At 41.7% G+C, this 18,419-nt stretch overlaps 1 protein-coding gene across 1 annotated transcript in view; it reads left to right on the forward strand.

Moving 5' to 3' along the window:
- Nucleotides 1–385: 385 nt before the first annotated feature.
- The window catches only part of LOC124616336 (integrin alpha-9-like), a 180,685-nt gene continuing 162,651 nt past the window's right edge, over nucleotides 386–18,419 (forward strand). The window contains exons 1-2 of the mRNA XM_047144643.1: nucleotides 386–602; nucleotides 18,285–18,385. Coding sequence (XP_047000599.1) covers nucleotides 433–602; nucleotides 18,285–18,385 — 271 coding nt within the window. The 5' untranslated portion in view covers nucleotides 386–432. The remainder of the gene's footprint in view (nucleotides 603–18,284; nucleotides 18,386–18,419) is intronic.

Here is an 18,419-nt window from a genome sequence, read left to right on the forward strand (position 1 = left end):
AGGCAGTGTACTTACAGATGACAGCGTATATGAGGAATAAAACATCTGCTTTGAGAAAACTCATAACTCTTCTCCTTACACTACTCATCTGCTTCGAAGACAGTTTTGATGCACTTATCCATGATTGTCTGTCCTGTGTCCTGCTATTTTGATCTACAACTTCATACCAGGAGTTTTGTAACTTTACCCAGAGCACTATCAACAGCCTGTATACTGGTAAAGTTCGACTATTTTACGTACAGACCGGGTCTCGGAAGGTGAGTACAGCCGCCAATTCACTGAAAGACGGCGTTGTAGACAGATAAAGTGGCAGGTATCAAGAGATAATCAGCCGAACAGCGGCCCCGCTGCTCCAGTCTCGTGCTCGGCGCGCCATGTGCGAGAACATTTCAAACCAATCTGCGTCTGATTTGTGACTGCGCTGTGTCTAAAATGCCGGGGAAACAACTGATACTGTTGATCTTTGTTCACGGCGTCCTCTCATTTAATTTAGATGAACAGCATGCCGTAACATTTCCATCAGATGCGCAGACTGTTATTTCCAGTGACTCCAGCTATTTTGGATATGCTGTGGCTTTTCGTTCGGCAGACACTTCGAAAACGTGAGTATTTTATTTATAAGTGCAGCATATTCTACATCAGTCTGGAAACGCAAATCAAAAACTATAAACGTATTTCTAAAGTTCAGTGTGATGTTGTACTTCATGTTGTGGCTATATGTGTAACAGAAATGTGTACTATTTTTGCAATGAATTTGACTTGGTAAGAAATACAGTTCAGCTTTCAGAATTTCATATTTATCATGCTGCCAGTCACTGATTGTGTTGGTTGTGTGATTTTTAGCGCCAATTAGTCTTAAACTAAGAAAGAATACTTTCTTATAGTTGTTGTTCGTTGTTTACTTTTACATAAATATTAGCAGTTGTAAGGAATTTCAACAAAAGTGCGTTGTGTTTCGTCGAATACGCCTAAACGTCTGGGTTTCAGACATGGGCGCCCTCTGGGGAAGGGCCCTTCTGGGGTCTAGGATACAAAACTATAAGTTCATTGCAGAGTTCTCACGTATTTATAGAACTGACATTCAGTGATTTTATTAAACCGTATACTTAGCGTTGGTGATGTATCCTACAGTCCCTCTAGCTGAATGCTGATCGTGGGTTACTCTTTATCAAAAAAACTCCGAAATGTAACTTTCAAAAGACATTTTGTTGAACTTTAATTATGACTGCCAATATTAAAAAATGGATTGCATAAAAATAACGTTATACATCCTTTAACAAGGTAAGAAGTGAGGCTTCTTAAAAACAAAGCGTTATAGATGGCAACAAAGTTGTACGGGCGTTTTTAAAGTTTATATCCTATTTATCCATTATGAAGACTTCTGAGCAGACCTATTTTTTCTAGTTATTTTTGATGGTATCCAGAAGGATTTTTTCCTTAGTTCTTTGTGTCTATTGCACTTCTTTTTTTGTAAATTTTCAGTACAACCCAACACTATTGATGTATGAATACAAGAAATCTCTTTCGAGACAGTTTTCTAACTTGATTTCCTAGGTCATCCAATCAGGTTGATTGAATCACGTGAGGATGTTATTGAGATCCTTAACACAAAATTTTTTATTTTTATGTATTTACTAATAATATTAAAAGACGCATTTAGCTCGTAGTAATGAAATTCGTTTACGCTTTGGGTGTGGAAGTAATCTATCTTGGGTAGAATATTCCGTACTGGCACAAACTGAGTTGATGATTATGAGTCGTTTAGCTTACAATAAGCTTTGTGTACCTTCTGTCAGATTTATTTCTTGGGCCACAGTACATTTTCAATCTCTCGGAATTAATTACAGAAAAAATAGTACTTTTAAAATGTCGCCCCTTGTAAGAGAAATTTCTGCGGACGGCCATGGTACCGGAGTAATAGCAAGTATACATATGAGCAGTGTCTTTGTGATATCTGGCCTTCACATTTGTACTCCTAGTCGTCGTTCATATAACGTGATTTGAAAGCAGCCAGCTAGTGCGCAGAAATGATTACTTGACTGGATCAAGTTATTCAGCTCACCACATAATATGTTTACTGGACACTCAGCCATAATGTTTGTTTCATGTTTTTGTACTCATATTTTTTGCCTTTCGCTGACGATCCTTTCAACGAATGCTCACTTCAGATTAAAATTACATTTCCAGGCAGCGTTAAGATTGTGTTACACAAATTGTGCCTTGGAACTGCTGGAGTCAGTTGATGGAAAGGTTTTCAACCTTGGTTATTTTAGTTACATTTTATATGGGCATTAAGCCGTTGTGTAATACATTTGTTTGTCAGGATATTGCCTTGATACCTCACAGCCACCAATTTTGATCCATAATTCTGCAATAAAAGCTCAATCATTAATACTCGTGCCGGCCGGTGTGGCCGAGCGGTTCTAGGCGCTTCAGTCTGGAACCGCGCGACCATTACGGTCGTAGGTTCGAATCCTGCCTCGGGCATGGATGCGTGTGATGTCCTTAGGTTAGTTATGTTTAAGTAGTTCTAAGTTCTAGGGGACTGGTGACCTCAGAAGTTAACTCCCATAGTGCTCAGAGCCATTTGAACCAATACTCGTGAATGTACATGGAGACCACAGCATTTCGAAGACACAGAAACAACTTTAGCAGAAAAGGACTGAAATTAAACAAATTGTGGGCCTTGAGTTGAATATGGCTAATGGCATCACTCTTTAATAATACAGGCACCATAACACACAACAGCATGACTTTGTGAGCTTTGACACCTATTGGACGACATCAAGATCTGGACATTGCGGAGTTACATGTAAACATTTGGGATTGCTGAGCGAACGAAATATTTATAGCCTCTCATGGTGTCTGCAGCACTAGTAAACGGAAGCCTTAGACAATAGCCAGCCCATAGCTAAATTATGAAGGATGTAAATACCCGCTGTGAAAACTTGGGTTGTAGAATTTTCAATGTTTGAATGAGGATGGTAAGGAGTGCTGAGTCATTTGAATGATGATTGGGCCATAGTGTCAATCTGCACCAACATGTAACGCATTTTGGAACACAAAGTAAAAGAGTTCAGTTCCCAGTACAGTGTTTGCACTTATGCTAGTATAGTTTGACTTTCTTTGCCTCATTTCCGGAAATTAATCTGCTATCGTTTAGCTTGCACCAGCCAGAGGCAGTCTGTTCTCCATATGCTCAAATCTGCTCTGCAGAGGGATAGATAAATGTGTTATAATCCTAGTAATTTGTGTTTTATTTGCACCACTGTCTGAAATATTCAGTTTTTGTGAATTATCTGTGTAGTATCGTAGGTCAGAAGAGTTTTGAAGTTGCTTATACTAATTCTCGTTTCATGCCTTCGTTGCCTGCGATGTTTCTATAGAACCTGTCACAGCGTTTCAGTTCCTCCCTCCTGCTGTTGATCTCATGCTGTTTGCTTTTTCATTCATATTGTTCATGTGACATCGAAATGATTCATGACATGAGTAATCCGTTTACATCTTCAAAATGTAGCATGAATAAATACACCTTTTGCCCATGTGTAGTGTCTTATTGTGTATCGCCAGTTTTGCAGTTAGCTTCCCTAACTGACGTAGCTGAATGTTGGGTTTGCTCCTTCGGATAGGCTGCGAAGTACTTGCCCCTCTTCAATATCTTTAGCGTCCTGGCAAGTCAATGGGTTTAGATGCGTAGCCGATTTAAATTTTGTTGGCTACATTGATGTCTATAGTTGAGCGGCGTTAGTTGATCGCTGATAACTGCAGTGGGTTGAGTGCAGCAGCTTCATGGGTGAACCTCAACCAGTAACGTAACGCGGTTTTGTAAATGTTTTTTTTCAGGCAACATCTACGTGTTGTCACGACTCTGTAGACGGCTACTATCTTCGACCACAGCCATTAGTGCTTCGTGAAAGCTGCCAACAGTACTGGGAGCTGTTAGGGATCTTCTTGCGCCTTCTCGACTATAGGGAACAGTCACATTCCTATCGCATTACCGAACAAATAGTTCTGTTAACTTCTTAATAATTTTTAATTGCAAATAGAATTGTGGTCAGTGGCGAAAAATATAAATTTTTTCTACACCAGCTAGTTAATGTTTAGACATAAAAAAATGACGAAACCTTTAAGATCGTAGAAGAAACGCAATGGCAGAGTCCCTCTTAATTATGAAAGTACTAAGTGTGGCACACAACATTACTTTCAGGGTCAAAGTTCTTCAAGCCAACTATCAAAAAGTTTTAAAGATCCAAATTCCTTTGCACACGGTGAGCTCAAGTAACGCCTAAAAATTTACAGGTTTAAATGCAATATGCAAAATACTATAATTCACATGGTTATCCACTGAAATGTTTTTGAGTCCAGACGTTGTAGCCGGTCACAGTTAGAGAAAACGACTAACTATCGAAACTTTTCTAAGTTTTAAAAACTCCTGTGCAAAATTTTACAAGTCCAAAAAACTGTCACCTAATTAATTTCAATCGCCTAAGGCTGCCACTGGCACGCCGCTCACACAATCATGCATATAGCCTCGACCAACTGTTACAATGAACTGTATCAAGCCAATAAGGCTGCTGCTGCTGACAGTGTGTGTTTTGGCAGGTAGCCTGTTCACAGCCCGAAGGGTCGTTCAAGCTGCTCGCCAACCTTAGCTGCGACCTGTCCGATTGTGTGTGTACATCGGTGAGCGCTTGGCAGAATCTGGTCGCCTGTGCTGATGAAGTGTGGGCTGGCAGATAACGGGCGGAGCCGGCCGCGGTGGTCTAGCGGTTCTAGGCGCTCAGTCCGGAACCGCGCGACTGCTACGGTCGCAGGTCCGAATCCTGCCTCGGGCATGGATGTGTGTGATGTCCTTAGGTTAGTTAGGTTTAAGTAATTCTAAGTTCTAGGGGACAGATGACAACAGATGTTAAGTTCCATAGTGCTCAGAGCCATTTGAACCATTTGAGATAGCGGGCGGGATAAGCAGGGAGAAGCTCGCTGGAGGAAATGGCGAACCACAGACTCCACCATGAGTCCACTGACCACATGTAGGTGAGTGGATCAGGGCTGTCTACTCAGAGGAGGGTCAGTGAACCTGTCAGTCTGTGGGAGGAGGCCTTAAGCAGCAGCTCGTTGGTTAACCAATGCACCTACACCATGGATCCAACCGCGAGCTTTCATCCATACACAGGCGATCGGGTCAGGGCAGATCCTTTTGGCGAGCAGCTTGGATGACCGGTCGGCCTGTGTACGGTCGCCCTTACGGGCAGGTGTGGCTAGGCGCGCTGTTTTCACAAGTGAAAGAGTGTAGTGAGTGGGGGACTGGGCGTAGGCGAGCATCACTCGTGAGGAGGTAGCGAATGGAATAGCAGACGACACTCCAACCTTCTGCAACTGGCGGAAACGAGAGGCCATGAAGCAAGCTGACTAACAGGACACAGGTAGCCTGGAAGGTTTCTGCCACTAGATAAAACCTGGCTACTTGGCCGCTGCAGGGCGCTGGTAGTGTGAAGCACAGCCGAGGCTCGCAGTCAGTGGCCGAAAATCCGTTTCACATCTAAACATTACAGTTACTGGTTAGGCAAGAACATAAAATGAGAGGTACAAATGATATTCAAAGGTGTGTCTAAGCAACCTCTTATTAAAAAATAGTACTAAAGACATTGTAGATGTAAGACTGGAAAATACCTATTGACTTGAGAGATTAAAAATTAATAAATTCTGAACACCTTAACTGATTTGAAAGAAATAAATATTCACAAATAGCGCTTTAGCAGTTATATCCAAATACAGTTCCATAATTTTTATCAATGTAATACATTTTGAATTATGAGGCAGAATGTCAATCCGAGAAGTAAAACCATACTTTAGCCCAAAGTAAATTACAATTCAGTAAATGTAGTGATAGTATAGGTAGTAGAACACTGTAGCTGTCTATAGCCATCTACTTTCATCAAGTTTTAGATTATTTATTTTATGGCCTTCATTGGACCACTGTAGTCAAGAATACGAAGTTGTAAACAAGTTGTTACACAGTGATACAATTTGGCTCAACAATAACTTAATATGATATTTAGGTAATATAATTATTAGAGTCTATTCTTATATGAAAGGTGTTTTGCTCTTCCGTCTGCCCAATATTTCTTCATTCTTTCAGATATTTTCTTTCTTTCTTCATCTGAGACCACTCTTCCTGCACTCCTTTTATTGATTTTCATTTGTAGTCTGGTTTGCGGGTCTTGCAGTATTCTGGTTTTCTCTGTCTTGTTTTTAGGTCATCTACTGTAATTTGGAGTTCTTTTATATCTTCCTTAATTTCTGTTATCCATTTAAAGTCGCTCTTGCTATTCCACAATTTTTGTATTATTTTTTTACTAATTCTGTTTTCTGGAGTTCTCATCAGATATCCAAAGAATGAGATGTGTTTCTTCCTGATCGCACTCATGACTGGTTCTATTTTCTTACATACTGTTTCATTTGATGCTATTCTCCAATGTCCATTTATTTTATACTGTTTATTTATACATGTCCTAATTATTCTTCTTTCTATTTTTAGTATTCTGTCAATTTCTGCTGTATTAGTTGTTTTTAAGATAGTTTCAGGTGCATACGTTATTTCTGGTTGTGTAACTGTTTTATAGTGTTTTAATTTTGCATCTATAGATAGGCTTTTTTTGTTGTATGTAGTTTTGGTAATATAATTTGCGTAGTTCTGTTTTTTTATTCTATTCTGCCATGATGGCTTCTCATTTAGGTTGTATGTTATTATTTCGCCTAAATATTTAAATTTATCAACAATTTTTATTTCCTGTTCTCCTATTGTAATTTTGTTTGCAAGTGGTGGATCAATTAGCATAATCTCCGTTTTTTCAAATGATATTCTAAGGCCTACATTCTCTGCTATTTCTCGTAGTGATTTCACTTGTTGCCTGACTTCTTGAACGGTGTTGGCTAGGAGAGCAAGAACATCAGCGAATCCCAAGCAGTTTAAGCTAATATCATCTTTTGCACTTCCAATTCTTATCATCTTTGGATTGTCCTTGTACCATTCTTTCATTATGTATTCCAGTGCACAGTTGAACAGTAATGGTGATAGGCAGTCATCTTGTCTTAAGCCTGTTTTTATGAGGAATGGTTCCGAAATTTCTCCTCTAAACTTCACTTTTGATTTGGTGTTGGTTAGAGTGAGTTGTATTATTTTAATTGGTTTTGGATGGAGTCCTAGATTTCTTAAAATTTATAATACTGAAGGTCTGTGGAGACAGTCATATGCCTTCTTAAAATCTACAGATGTTATTGCCAGAGGTTTGTTCCGTCTCTTGTAGTATACCATAATCAATTTTAAACTAATTATCTGCTCTTCACAGCTTCTCCATGGTCTGAAACCTCCCTGATATTCCCCTAACTCCTGTTCTAATTGCTCCTTGATTCTTTCATATAGGATCTTGGATAGAATTTTGTATGTGCAATCTAGGAGAGAGATTCCTCTGTAGTTGTCTGGGTTGGTTGCTCTTATCTCCATTTTTGTGTAGTGGGCGGATGATAGCTGTGGTCCAATGTTCGGGGAATCGTTCTGTTACCCAAATTTTTGTTAGAGCCATGTGTAAGGAGGTCTTGACTGTGTCACTTACATATTTCCACATTTCAACAAAAACCTGATCTTCTCCACATGCCTTATAATTTTTTTGTTCTTTAAGAATTTTTTCTACTTCTTGGAAAGTTGGAGGATCTAGTTTGTTAGGTTTGGTTTTTATTGGGGTATTTATGTTGATTTCTAAGGGTTCTTTGGATTCCTCGCAATTCAGAAGTTTCTTAAATGCTTTTGCCATGATTTCTGCATTTTCTTTGTTACTGTGTGTCATTCTTCCATCTTCATCTTTCAGTATTAGTGTAGGGACCTCATATTGTTTTAGTTGTTTCCCAAAGGTTTCATCAAGTTTAATAATAATTAGTAGGAAATGAGGCTAAATCACTGTTTAAATGTAAATAACAAAAAACAAAGAATCTCAGCTAAAATCTAAGGACACCAAAGGAAAACTCGTCCTAACTGACTTGTAATATGTGTCGTAGCAAATAACATAAATATAAATTTGAGTAATTCGCAATCACAGATTACGTCTATGTAGGGGCAGCACCCATATTGGCTCTGACAAGGGATCCCTTGACTGCGAGGTCGCAAAAGGTGAATGATATTTACGAGATTAGACGCCCCACATATTGTCTGTCATGCAACCACAGTATTGGCTGCTAATGGCAACAGAGGGCAGAACTGGCAGTATCCAGTGGTGAGCACAGCATGAGGCTACGGAGCGTAATTGAACTGCATAGTTGACGAGTAACTCACAACATTGCTATGGTGCTACTGGTGTTGATACAAAGTAGAGCAATTATAAAGATAAACGAAGCAAACATTACTTTATATCTACAACAATAGTTGTCTAAGTTGTCATTTCGTCACAAAGGAACCCAAGGAATTTCGCAGAATGAGAAAGAAGGGGCAAATGAAATATTAACATTTCTGTAAGATGAATCAGTGGAATGTTTGGTGTCGTATCCGTTCGACTGTACGTAAAATGTACTTGAGGAGTAAAATGCTGGCGATATGTGCTTAACAAGTAGAGTTGTGCTGAAACAGGTGTCGAGTCATATAGTTCATCAATTTTGTCGGGCAGGGAGCCACAAATCCCATCTCCAGCGAAACTTGGACAATCGTTATCTAAGGAACGGGTAATAAACACAATTACGTACATGGAAGATAATCCGCAGCGTAGTAAAAAAAAAAATATTGTGAACAGCTTTCGAATAAGTCCGTAGCAATATGACTGTGTAGTGTATAAGAAAAACGACGGATATTCAAGTGAGTACAAGGCGCACTAGTTACAAAAACTGGTGTTTGCGAGTTTGAAGGATGCTCAATGCAATTTATAGTATGTGGATGATAGTGACCAATTACGTTATACACATCAAATTGCGCATGACATAAATTACAGTGATTTCAAGGAAAGCATTGGTTGGGTGCCTAACTTCAAACAGTACTACAGAATAGGAAGACGTAAAACAACGAAATTTCAAACAAAACGTCAACTTGACGATGCGCGGCAAACGGTGGAATCGGCCCGAAAATTTATGGATGAGATAAAAAAACTTACCTCATCGTGCAGTAAACAATTTGTTATCAACTCCAGCCAGTCAGGATTTTAAACAGAAATGCATGTGAAAGGAACCCTGAAATTAGGGGTATCAAGAGAGTTGTATGAAGATCACGAACATCAATGCCTTAGCGCATTCCTACACAATTACGCCGTCTCTTAATCTGGATGGTAAATTGCCTGGAGAGTTATTTATTGAGTTGCGAGAAGTTGGAGGTGCTCTGCACCCTACGATTCTTTCTCGTGTGTGTGATGTTGCAAGGGCGGTAGGGAATATTTACGATACAACAAGCAAGAAAGGGAAAGTGGCGTAAGAGAACTACAACTGTGGTTTGAACATTGTTTTTGGTCAATAGCTGGTCAAAATATCTTTCTATTGCTTCATTTCAGGTCTACGTATAAAAATCATACTACTTTACAGCAAACTATCCCTCCTGAAAAGAGCCTGATATTGTAATTCATACGACCTACAACCGCTGTATAAAATCAGCTCCTGGATGTTTGTATTCGCATTTATTTGCATGGCATCACGTTTCATCAGTTTCTTCACCCCCTTACAGCAATATGATTCTATATGCATTCTTTAAGAGTGGATACCTAGCTGAACGTCCTGACTATTTGTAACTTCCAAGGAGCTACCTTCATTCCTGATGATGCGAACATTTGTGGTCACTGTGCCTTGCCATTGTTCATTCGTTCTTCATGGTGCAAGGTAATGGTTTGTTTTGAACATTACTTGAATGTCGACGATGTCCATTTTGTGAAATGTAATACGTATATCCCATAAGGGGTTAACCTTTGCAGCTCCCGGAGACTCATTTTCCATCACTTTTCTGATGCATACGGTGAGTCATTAGCATTTAACATTTTTCCTGTGATAATTGTTAACACAACACTTTAAAATGAGCCTTACTAAAGATTGAAGTTAAGGGGTTGCTTGTGAGAGTTGGTCGAGGTGCAGTGGTACAGTGTCTGATTCTGCGTTGTTCACTGATTCTAATCGCTCTCGATCTCGACACTGCTGCTTCGACAGTGTCATTTGAAGATAACAAAGAGTTTTGGGTCTGTTTCTTCAGTAGATGTAGAGAGTGGCCATCCTTGTCGGAAGTAAAATCAAAAAACCATTCCAACTGGGATATGAGGAAAACGCTTACGAAATTCTTGTAGAAAAGTGCTAAGACAAGGTGTTTGTTTTTTTATGAGAAATTAGTTCACTACGAGCATCATTCCGACGACAATTATTGTAAAGACAAGAAAAAATTTCCTGTTTTACAATTGAATGTTTTACTTGTGCATACCAAACATGTCTTACCTGTTCATTTAAGGCATGGTCAGTGGTCTATAATATAAATAAAATTATTTAATTACAAATATTTTGAGAATTGAATATTTTTCTTTATACTGTAGGCCACTGAAGATGCCTAGCATGACTAACTGAAATATATTTGGTGCACGCCAATTAAATATTCAGTTGCAAAAGGCGGAATTTTTTCTTACCTATATGATAAAACATAACTGAAGTAACAACTGAGGAGAAATAGCTGCAAATATTAACAAATTTATTTGTAATCAGAATATAAGGGGCAGTCAAAGAGTTTCTTTTCGAAGGCCTTATAGTCCCAAAGCGGTATGCCAATGAGACAAAATAGCTATTAGCATTGAGGCATTCATCCTACAGCACACCAGTCTAAAGATACCCATGTGGCGAAACAGCTTATCCCGCTGCATGAAGAAGTCCATAACAGCTTGCCGCATATCGTCGCCCAACAGAAATGGTCAACTCTTCAAGGGCTTTTTGAAGAAACCTAAGGCATTATATTCGCGTGGGAAGAGATCATGTCTATAGGGCAGGCTTGTTGATCCATTATGGACGGTTAGACAACGGCTGGCACGTATTTCTTAATACAATAATTTACCAACAGCCGTCTGTATTATAGAAATTTATTTTATGAACTTCTTATATGCTACCAGTTTCGGCATTACATTGATGCCATCTTCAGGCCCCTGTACAATGAGAAGAACAAATGTACTATTATAAAATATATACAGAACATATGTTAGCAACTGACAGGTATCTATGTTAACTATGTAAGTGGCTCAAAAGGACATATTGTATATCATTATAACTATATGCAACATTAGGGCAAATATGCTTCTGCCTGTGTCATGCTGTTGTTAATAGTTTCCACTGTTTTACTCGAATATAGTATAATAGATGAACATATGTATACGCTATTATTCACAAACCCATACCACCCAGTAGTAAAAGGCCATGCATCACAACAATCAAATGTACTGCATACAATCATATGCCCAGTGGAAGATTTTTTTAAATGATTAACTACTATAAATGAATAATAAAATAAATTAAAATACAATAAAATGTGACATAACCATGTCAGAATACGTAAGTTACATATGTGTAGCCTAGGTCGTGTTATGTTATCGTTCCCCACATTGTTGACAAGTCGAACAGCAGAACACAGTGTTTTATCAGACGGGTATCTTCAACCTGGTGGTTGAAGATACCCGCCTCATAAAACACCGTGTTCTGCTGTGTGAAAAAGTCTGTTACTGCCTGCAACAACATGCTCAAGGAAAGTGTTGCGTCTTGTATCGAGTCGTGACCAGTGTGGAACTTGGAGCACCATTCCACAGTGGTGGTTTTCGACAGTCACGCTGCCCCATACACATTCTTCATTCCCCTATGGACGTATATCGATGTTTGTCCTTCGGCAGCCAAGAAAAGAATAACAGTACGTTGGCCCTGTTTGAACGCACTTGGTAATAACAGAGCCGTAGTTCACGTTTTTGCATTTACCACATGCATGTCGGAAAGATACGGATGCCACACTAATTCCTTACCATCATGCCGGTGCTTATGTAACAGCATCGTATTGGCTGCAGCAGCGCCCTCAGGTAGAAACTTTTGATCGGCCCTTACAGTCTCATTTGACGATGACGGATCAATGTGGCAATAGTCGTTCTCCTCGAAGCCTCTCCACATGGATACATCCATCGTGATACTATATGCAGAGCCGGGACTCGTCTCAAAAGACGACATGGTGCTGCTCCTGCGCCCATTGGTATAGTTGGGCGCACTATTTTCGGTGTGCCTCTCTGTGCTGCAGCGTCAAGAGAAGCCACAATAATGATCACATTGTTGACAGTCATTGGTTGGTGAACGTAGTCACACTGTCCATGTGGATATTTGTCTTCTACATATACATCTACATCCATACTCCGCAAGCCACATGACGGTGTGTGGCGGAGGGTACCTTGAGTACCTCTAACGGTTCTCCTTTCTATTACAGTCTCATATTGTTCGTGGAAAGAAAGATTGTCGGTATGCCTCTGTGTGGGCTCTAATCTCTCTGATTTTATCCTCATGGTCTTTTCGCGGGATATGCGTAGGAGGGAGCAATATACTGCTTGACTCCTCGCTGAATGTATGTTCTCGAAACTTCAACAAAAGCCCGTACCGAGCTACTGAGCGTCTCTCTTGCAGAGTCCTCCACTGGAGTTTATCTATCATCTCCGTAACGCTTTTGCGATTACTAAATGATCCTGTAACGAAGCACGCTGCTCTCCATTGGATCTTCTCTATCTCTTCTTCTTCTATCAACCCTATCTGGTACGGATCCCACACCGGTGAGCAGTATTCAAGCAGTGGGCGAACAAGTGTACTGTAACCTACTTCCTTTGTTTCCGGACTGCATTTCCTTAGGATTCTTTCAATGAATCTCAGTCTGACATCTGCTTTACCGACGATTAATTTTATATGGTCATTCCATTTTAAATCACTCCTAATGCCTACTCCCAGATAATTTATGGAATTAACTGCTTTCAGTTGCTGACCTGCTATATTGCAGCTAAATGATAAAGGATCTTTTTTTCTATGTATTCGCTGCGCATTACACTTACCTACATTGAGATTCAATTTCCATTCCTTGCACCATGCGTCAATTCGTTGCAGATCCGCCTGCATTTCAGGACAATTTTCTATTGTTACAACCTCTCGATATACTACAGCATCATCCGCAAAAAGCCTCAGTGAACTTCCGATGTTATCCACAAGGTCATTTATACAGGGTGTTACAAAAAGGTACGGCCAGACTTTCAGGAAACATTCCTCACACACAAAGAAAGAAAATATGTGGACATGTGTCCGGAAACGCTTACTTTCCATGTTAGAGCTCATTTTATTGCTTCTCTTCAAATCACATTAATCATGGAATGGAAACACACAGCAACAGAACGTACCAGCTGACTTCAAACACTTTGTTACAGGAAATGTTCAAAATGTCCTCCGTTACCGAGGACGCATGCATTCACCCTCCGTCGCATGGAATCCCTGATGCACTGATGCAGCCCTGGAGAATGGCGTATTGTATCACAGCCGTCCACAAGACGAGCACGAAGAGTCTCTACATTTGGTACCGGGGTTGCGTAGACAAGAGCTCTCAAATGCCCCCATAAATGAAAGTCAAGAGGGTTGAGGTGAGGAGAGCGTGGAGGCCATGGAATTGGTCCACCTCTACCAATCCATCGGTCACCGAATTCAATTGTTGAGAAGCGTACGAACACTTCGACTGAAATGTGCAGGAGCTCCATCGTGCATGAACCACATGTTGTGTCGTACTTGTAAAGGCACATGTTCTAGCAGCACAGGTAGAGTATCCCGTATGAAATCGTGATAACGTGCTCCATTGAGCGTAGGTGGACGAACATGGGGCTCAATCAAGACATCACCAACCATGCCTGCCCAAACGTTCACAGAAAATCTGTGTTGATGACGTGATTGCACAATTGCGTGCGGATTCTCGTCAGCCCACACATGTTGATTGTGAAAATTTACAATTTGATCACGTTGGAATGAAGCCTCATCCGTTAAGAGAACATTTGCACTGAAATGAGGATTGACACATGGTTGGATGAACCATTCGCAGAAGTGTACCCATGGAGGCCAATCAGCTGCTGATAGTGCCTGCACACGCTGTACATGTTACGGAAACAACTGGTTCTCCCGTAGCACTGTCCATACAGTGACGTGGTCAACGTTACCTTGTACAGCAGCAACTTCTCTGACGCTGACATTAGGGTTATCGTCAACTGCACGAAGAATTGCCTCGTCCATTGCAGATGTCCTCGTCGTTCTAGGTCTTCCCCAGTCGCGAGTCATAGGCTGGAATGTTCCGTGTTCCCTAAGACGCCGGTCAATTGCTTCGAACGTCTTCCTGTCGGGACACCTTCGCTCTGGAAATCTGTCTCGATACAAACGTACCGCGCCACGGCTATTGCCCCGTGCTAATCCATACATCAAATGGGCATCTGCCAACTCCACATTTGTAAACATTGCACTGACTGCAAAACCACGTTCGTGATGAACACAAACCTGTTGATGCTACGTACTGATGTGCTTAATGCTAGTACTGTTGATCAATGAGTCGCATGTCAACACAAGCACCGAAGTCAACATTACCTTCCTTCAATTGGGCCAACTGGAGGTGAATCGAGGAAGTACAGTACATACTGACGAAACTAAAATGAGCTCTAACATGGAAATTAAGCGTTTCCGGACACATGTCCACATAACATCTTTTCTTCATTTGTGTGTGAGGAATGTTTCCTGAAAGTTTGGCCGTACCTTTTTGTAACACCCTCTATATATTGTGAATAGCAAATAAACCCAGTTTCACTGAAGACACGTCTGTCCTGTCGGTGTTGTGGGGTTGTTGAGAACCTGTGTGGTGTCGAGTACGGCTACCCTCAACCTATCGATTCAGCATTCGAATGACAGTTGTGGGATCGCGACTAATGCGAGAGACAATATCGTAGAAAAACAAACAGCTGTCCCAAAAGACCAGTGATCCTGACGCTGTTGTACTCCGACACACGTTAGTAGACTTTTCTCCTTCTTGCACTACGAATAACACGATCTTCTTATATGTGTCTCTTGCTGTCAAACCAACCGTGCAATCTTTCCTTGTATAGAAAATGTAGAAGACGGTCTGCTAGGCACTTTGTGCAGATGCGTTGAAATGCTAATCGTTTGTATATACAAGAATGTAGTACTCTTTGTGCCAGTTTGATATTTGTTGCATACAGCCTTCATTGTGTTGCAGTTTTAATGGTCAGTAGTGAAGTAAGCACCAGCGTATTCTCCCTTAACGCGGCGGCGCTCGACTCGGAGGTAGGCCAGTGCGATTCCTGCTGGTGGAACATTTTCACTTCCAGTACTTGGCCAGCAACGGGAGGACAGGTATTGGCGTAAAGCTCCTGATCACCAGTCTTCATCCTTGATTAAATTCTAAACACCTCCGTTCACTGGTGATATCGATCTGTTCGTCGCCTGGGGACGTTAAGCTGGGCGGCCTATTCGTGCTATTCGAGAGGAGTAGACCCGGCGCTGACACCGGGATTCAGCCTCTCGCTTCCCTTTATCGGTAACAACAAAGACTCAACAGTACAGTGTACACGCAAATCATCACATTCATGTAGACGACACAGCTACGCACTAGACACCTCATGCCAGGCCGACGGACGGTAACGATAAATCATCTCCACTAGGACCTTGGTTACAACGGCAGTCATTGCTCTTTCCTTGACTATGGGACTACTCTGACTTTTAATGTCTTAAACATGACACAGACTATATTGGGTACAAAACTTATGCAGGGATGGAACTGTTAACGCAGTGTAGGAGCAGAGGGAGGAGGACGACGAAATCAAACCTCTCGAAAACGCGAAGACTTCAAAAGGGAATTATATTCGTAATGAAACGTCTATTTCTCCCCCAGAGGAACCAAAGACATACCCCAGCAGATTGGGATGGGGAGGGAGCACATTGGTAAACACTAACGGAAATGCAAGAATCACTTGTACGATGACAGTTGAGTTGGAGGGGCTCTCCTACTGCCCCAGATGGTGACGACGTATTTGACTGCAACTTAGAATACAGTTTAGCATCCAAAATTTACCTACGCCTGGGAAAATAGAAATAGTACACTATTGGCCATTAAAATTGCTACACCAAGAAGAAATGCAGAAGATAAACGGGTATTCATTGGACAAATATATTATACTAGAACTGACATGTGATTACATTTTCACGCAGTTTGGGTGCATAGATCCTGAGAAATCAGTACCCATAACAACCACCTCTGGCCGTAATAACGGCCTTGATACGCCTGGGCATTGAGTCAAACAGACCTTGGATGGCGTGTACAGGTACAGCTGCCAATGCAGCTTCAACACGATACCACAGTTCATCAAGAGTAGTGACTGGCGTATTGTGACGAGCCAGTTGCTCAGCCACCATTGACCAGACGTTTTCAATTGGTGAGAGATCTGGAGAATGTGCTGGCCAAGGCAGCAGTCGAACATTTCCTGTTTCCAGAAAGGCCCGTACAGGACCTGTAACATGCGGTCGTGCATTATCCTGCTGAAATGTAGGGTTTCGCAGGCATCGAATGAAGGGTAGAGCCACGGGTCGTAACACATCTGAAATGTAACGTCCACAGTTCAAAGTGCCGTCAATGCGAACAAGAGGTGACCGAGACGTGTAACCAATGGCACCCCATACCATCACGCCAGGTGATACGCCAGTATGATGATGACGAATACACGCTTCCAATGTGCGTTCACCACGATGTCGCCAGACACGGATGGTACCATCATATTGCTGTAAACAGAACCTGGATTCATCCGAAAAAATGACGTTTTGCCATTCGTGCACCCAGGTTCGTTGTTGAGTACACCATCGCAGGCGCTCCTGTCTGTGATGCAGTGTCAAGGGTAACCGCAGCCACGGTCTCCGAGCTGATAGTCCATGCTGCTGCAAACGTCGTCGAACTGTTGGTGCAGATGGCTGTTGTCTTGCAAACGTCCCCATCTGTTGACTCAGGAATCGAGACGAGGCTGCACGAACCGTTGCAGCCATGCGGATAAGATGCCTGTCGTCTCGACTGCTAGTTATAAGAGGCCGTTGGGATCCAGCAGGGCGTTCCGTATTACTCTCCTGAACCTACCGATTCCATATTCTGCTAACAGTCGTTGGATCTCGACCAACGCGAGCAGCAATGTCGCGATACGATAAACCACAATCGCGATAGGTTACAATCCGACCTTTATCAAAGTCGGAAACGTGATGGTATGCATTTCTCCTCCTTACACGAGGCATCACAACAACGTTTCACCAGGCAACTCCGGTCAACTGCTGTTTGTGTATGAGAAATCGTTTGGAAACTTTCCTCATGTCAGCACGTTGTAGGTGTCGCCACCGGCGCCAACCTTGTGTTAATGCTCTGAAAAGCTAATCATTTGCATATCACAGCATCTTCTTCCTGTCGGTTAAATTTCGCGTCTGTAGCATGTCATCTTCGTGGTGTAGTAATTTTAATGGTCAGTAGTGTGAAAGGTAGCAGTCACTGTAAATGTGGTTCACTGTTTCCTGGCATATCAAAAATGGTTCAAATGGCTTTGAGCACTATGGGACTCAACTGCTGAGGTCATTAGTCCCCTAGAACTTAGAACTAGTTAAACCTAACCAATCTAAGGACATCACAAACATCCATGCCCGAGGCAGGATTCGAACCTGCGACCGTAGCGGTCTTGCGGTTCCAGACTGCAGCGCCTTTAACCGCACGGCCACTGCGGCCGGCCTCCTGGCATATCAATTTTGAGCTCTTTGTGTAGGAAAGAACAGGGATGTATACAAAATTAACGAAGAACAGGGTCAATAATATCCCGATCGTGAATGCTGTTTGCTGAGAGCAGTGTGTACTTTGTGAATAATCCCACAAAAGACCACTGGAAGTCTATCCTGCAAGTTATAATCCTCAAACTGTCTGGGATTTGTGAAAACTGAGAAATTGAGAACATGGGAGAATTTATTAGCATGCATAGACTGCCTGTGGGAGAGGGAAGACGAATATGGAAGGCCAATTGAAGTGCATGGTATTTAAAGACATAGGAAAGGAACAGTTTTGGTTTTGGAGAGACGCAAGCTACATTGTGAAATTAAGGCTGGGCAGTTGCGGCTTTTTGTACTGCTCGTATGTGCCCATTGGCATCGAAGCTGCTTAGAGCGTGGTGAGAGGTACATTTTTGGGGCACAGACATATGAACTATGTGTGTTGATCTGTCTGACAGGTTGGTGGTGTCGGCGCCACGATACGGTGGCACGGGCGCTGTCTTCGCGTGCTCACTGGAAGACCTTCAGTGTGACCCCATCGTCATTTCTAATTTCACAGGTGAGGAGTTTCTATTCAAAGCAGAGACAGCTCT

This window comes from Schistocerca americana, chromosome 5, assembly GCF_021461395.2.
Source record: "Schistocerca americana isolate TAMUIC-IGC-003095 chromosome 5, iqSchAmer2.1, whole genome shotgun sequence".
In the NCBI taxonomy this organism is placed as follows: domain Eukaryota; kingdom Metazoa; phylum Arthropoda; class Insecta; order Orthoptera; family Acrididae; genus Schistocerca; species Schistocerca americana.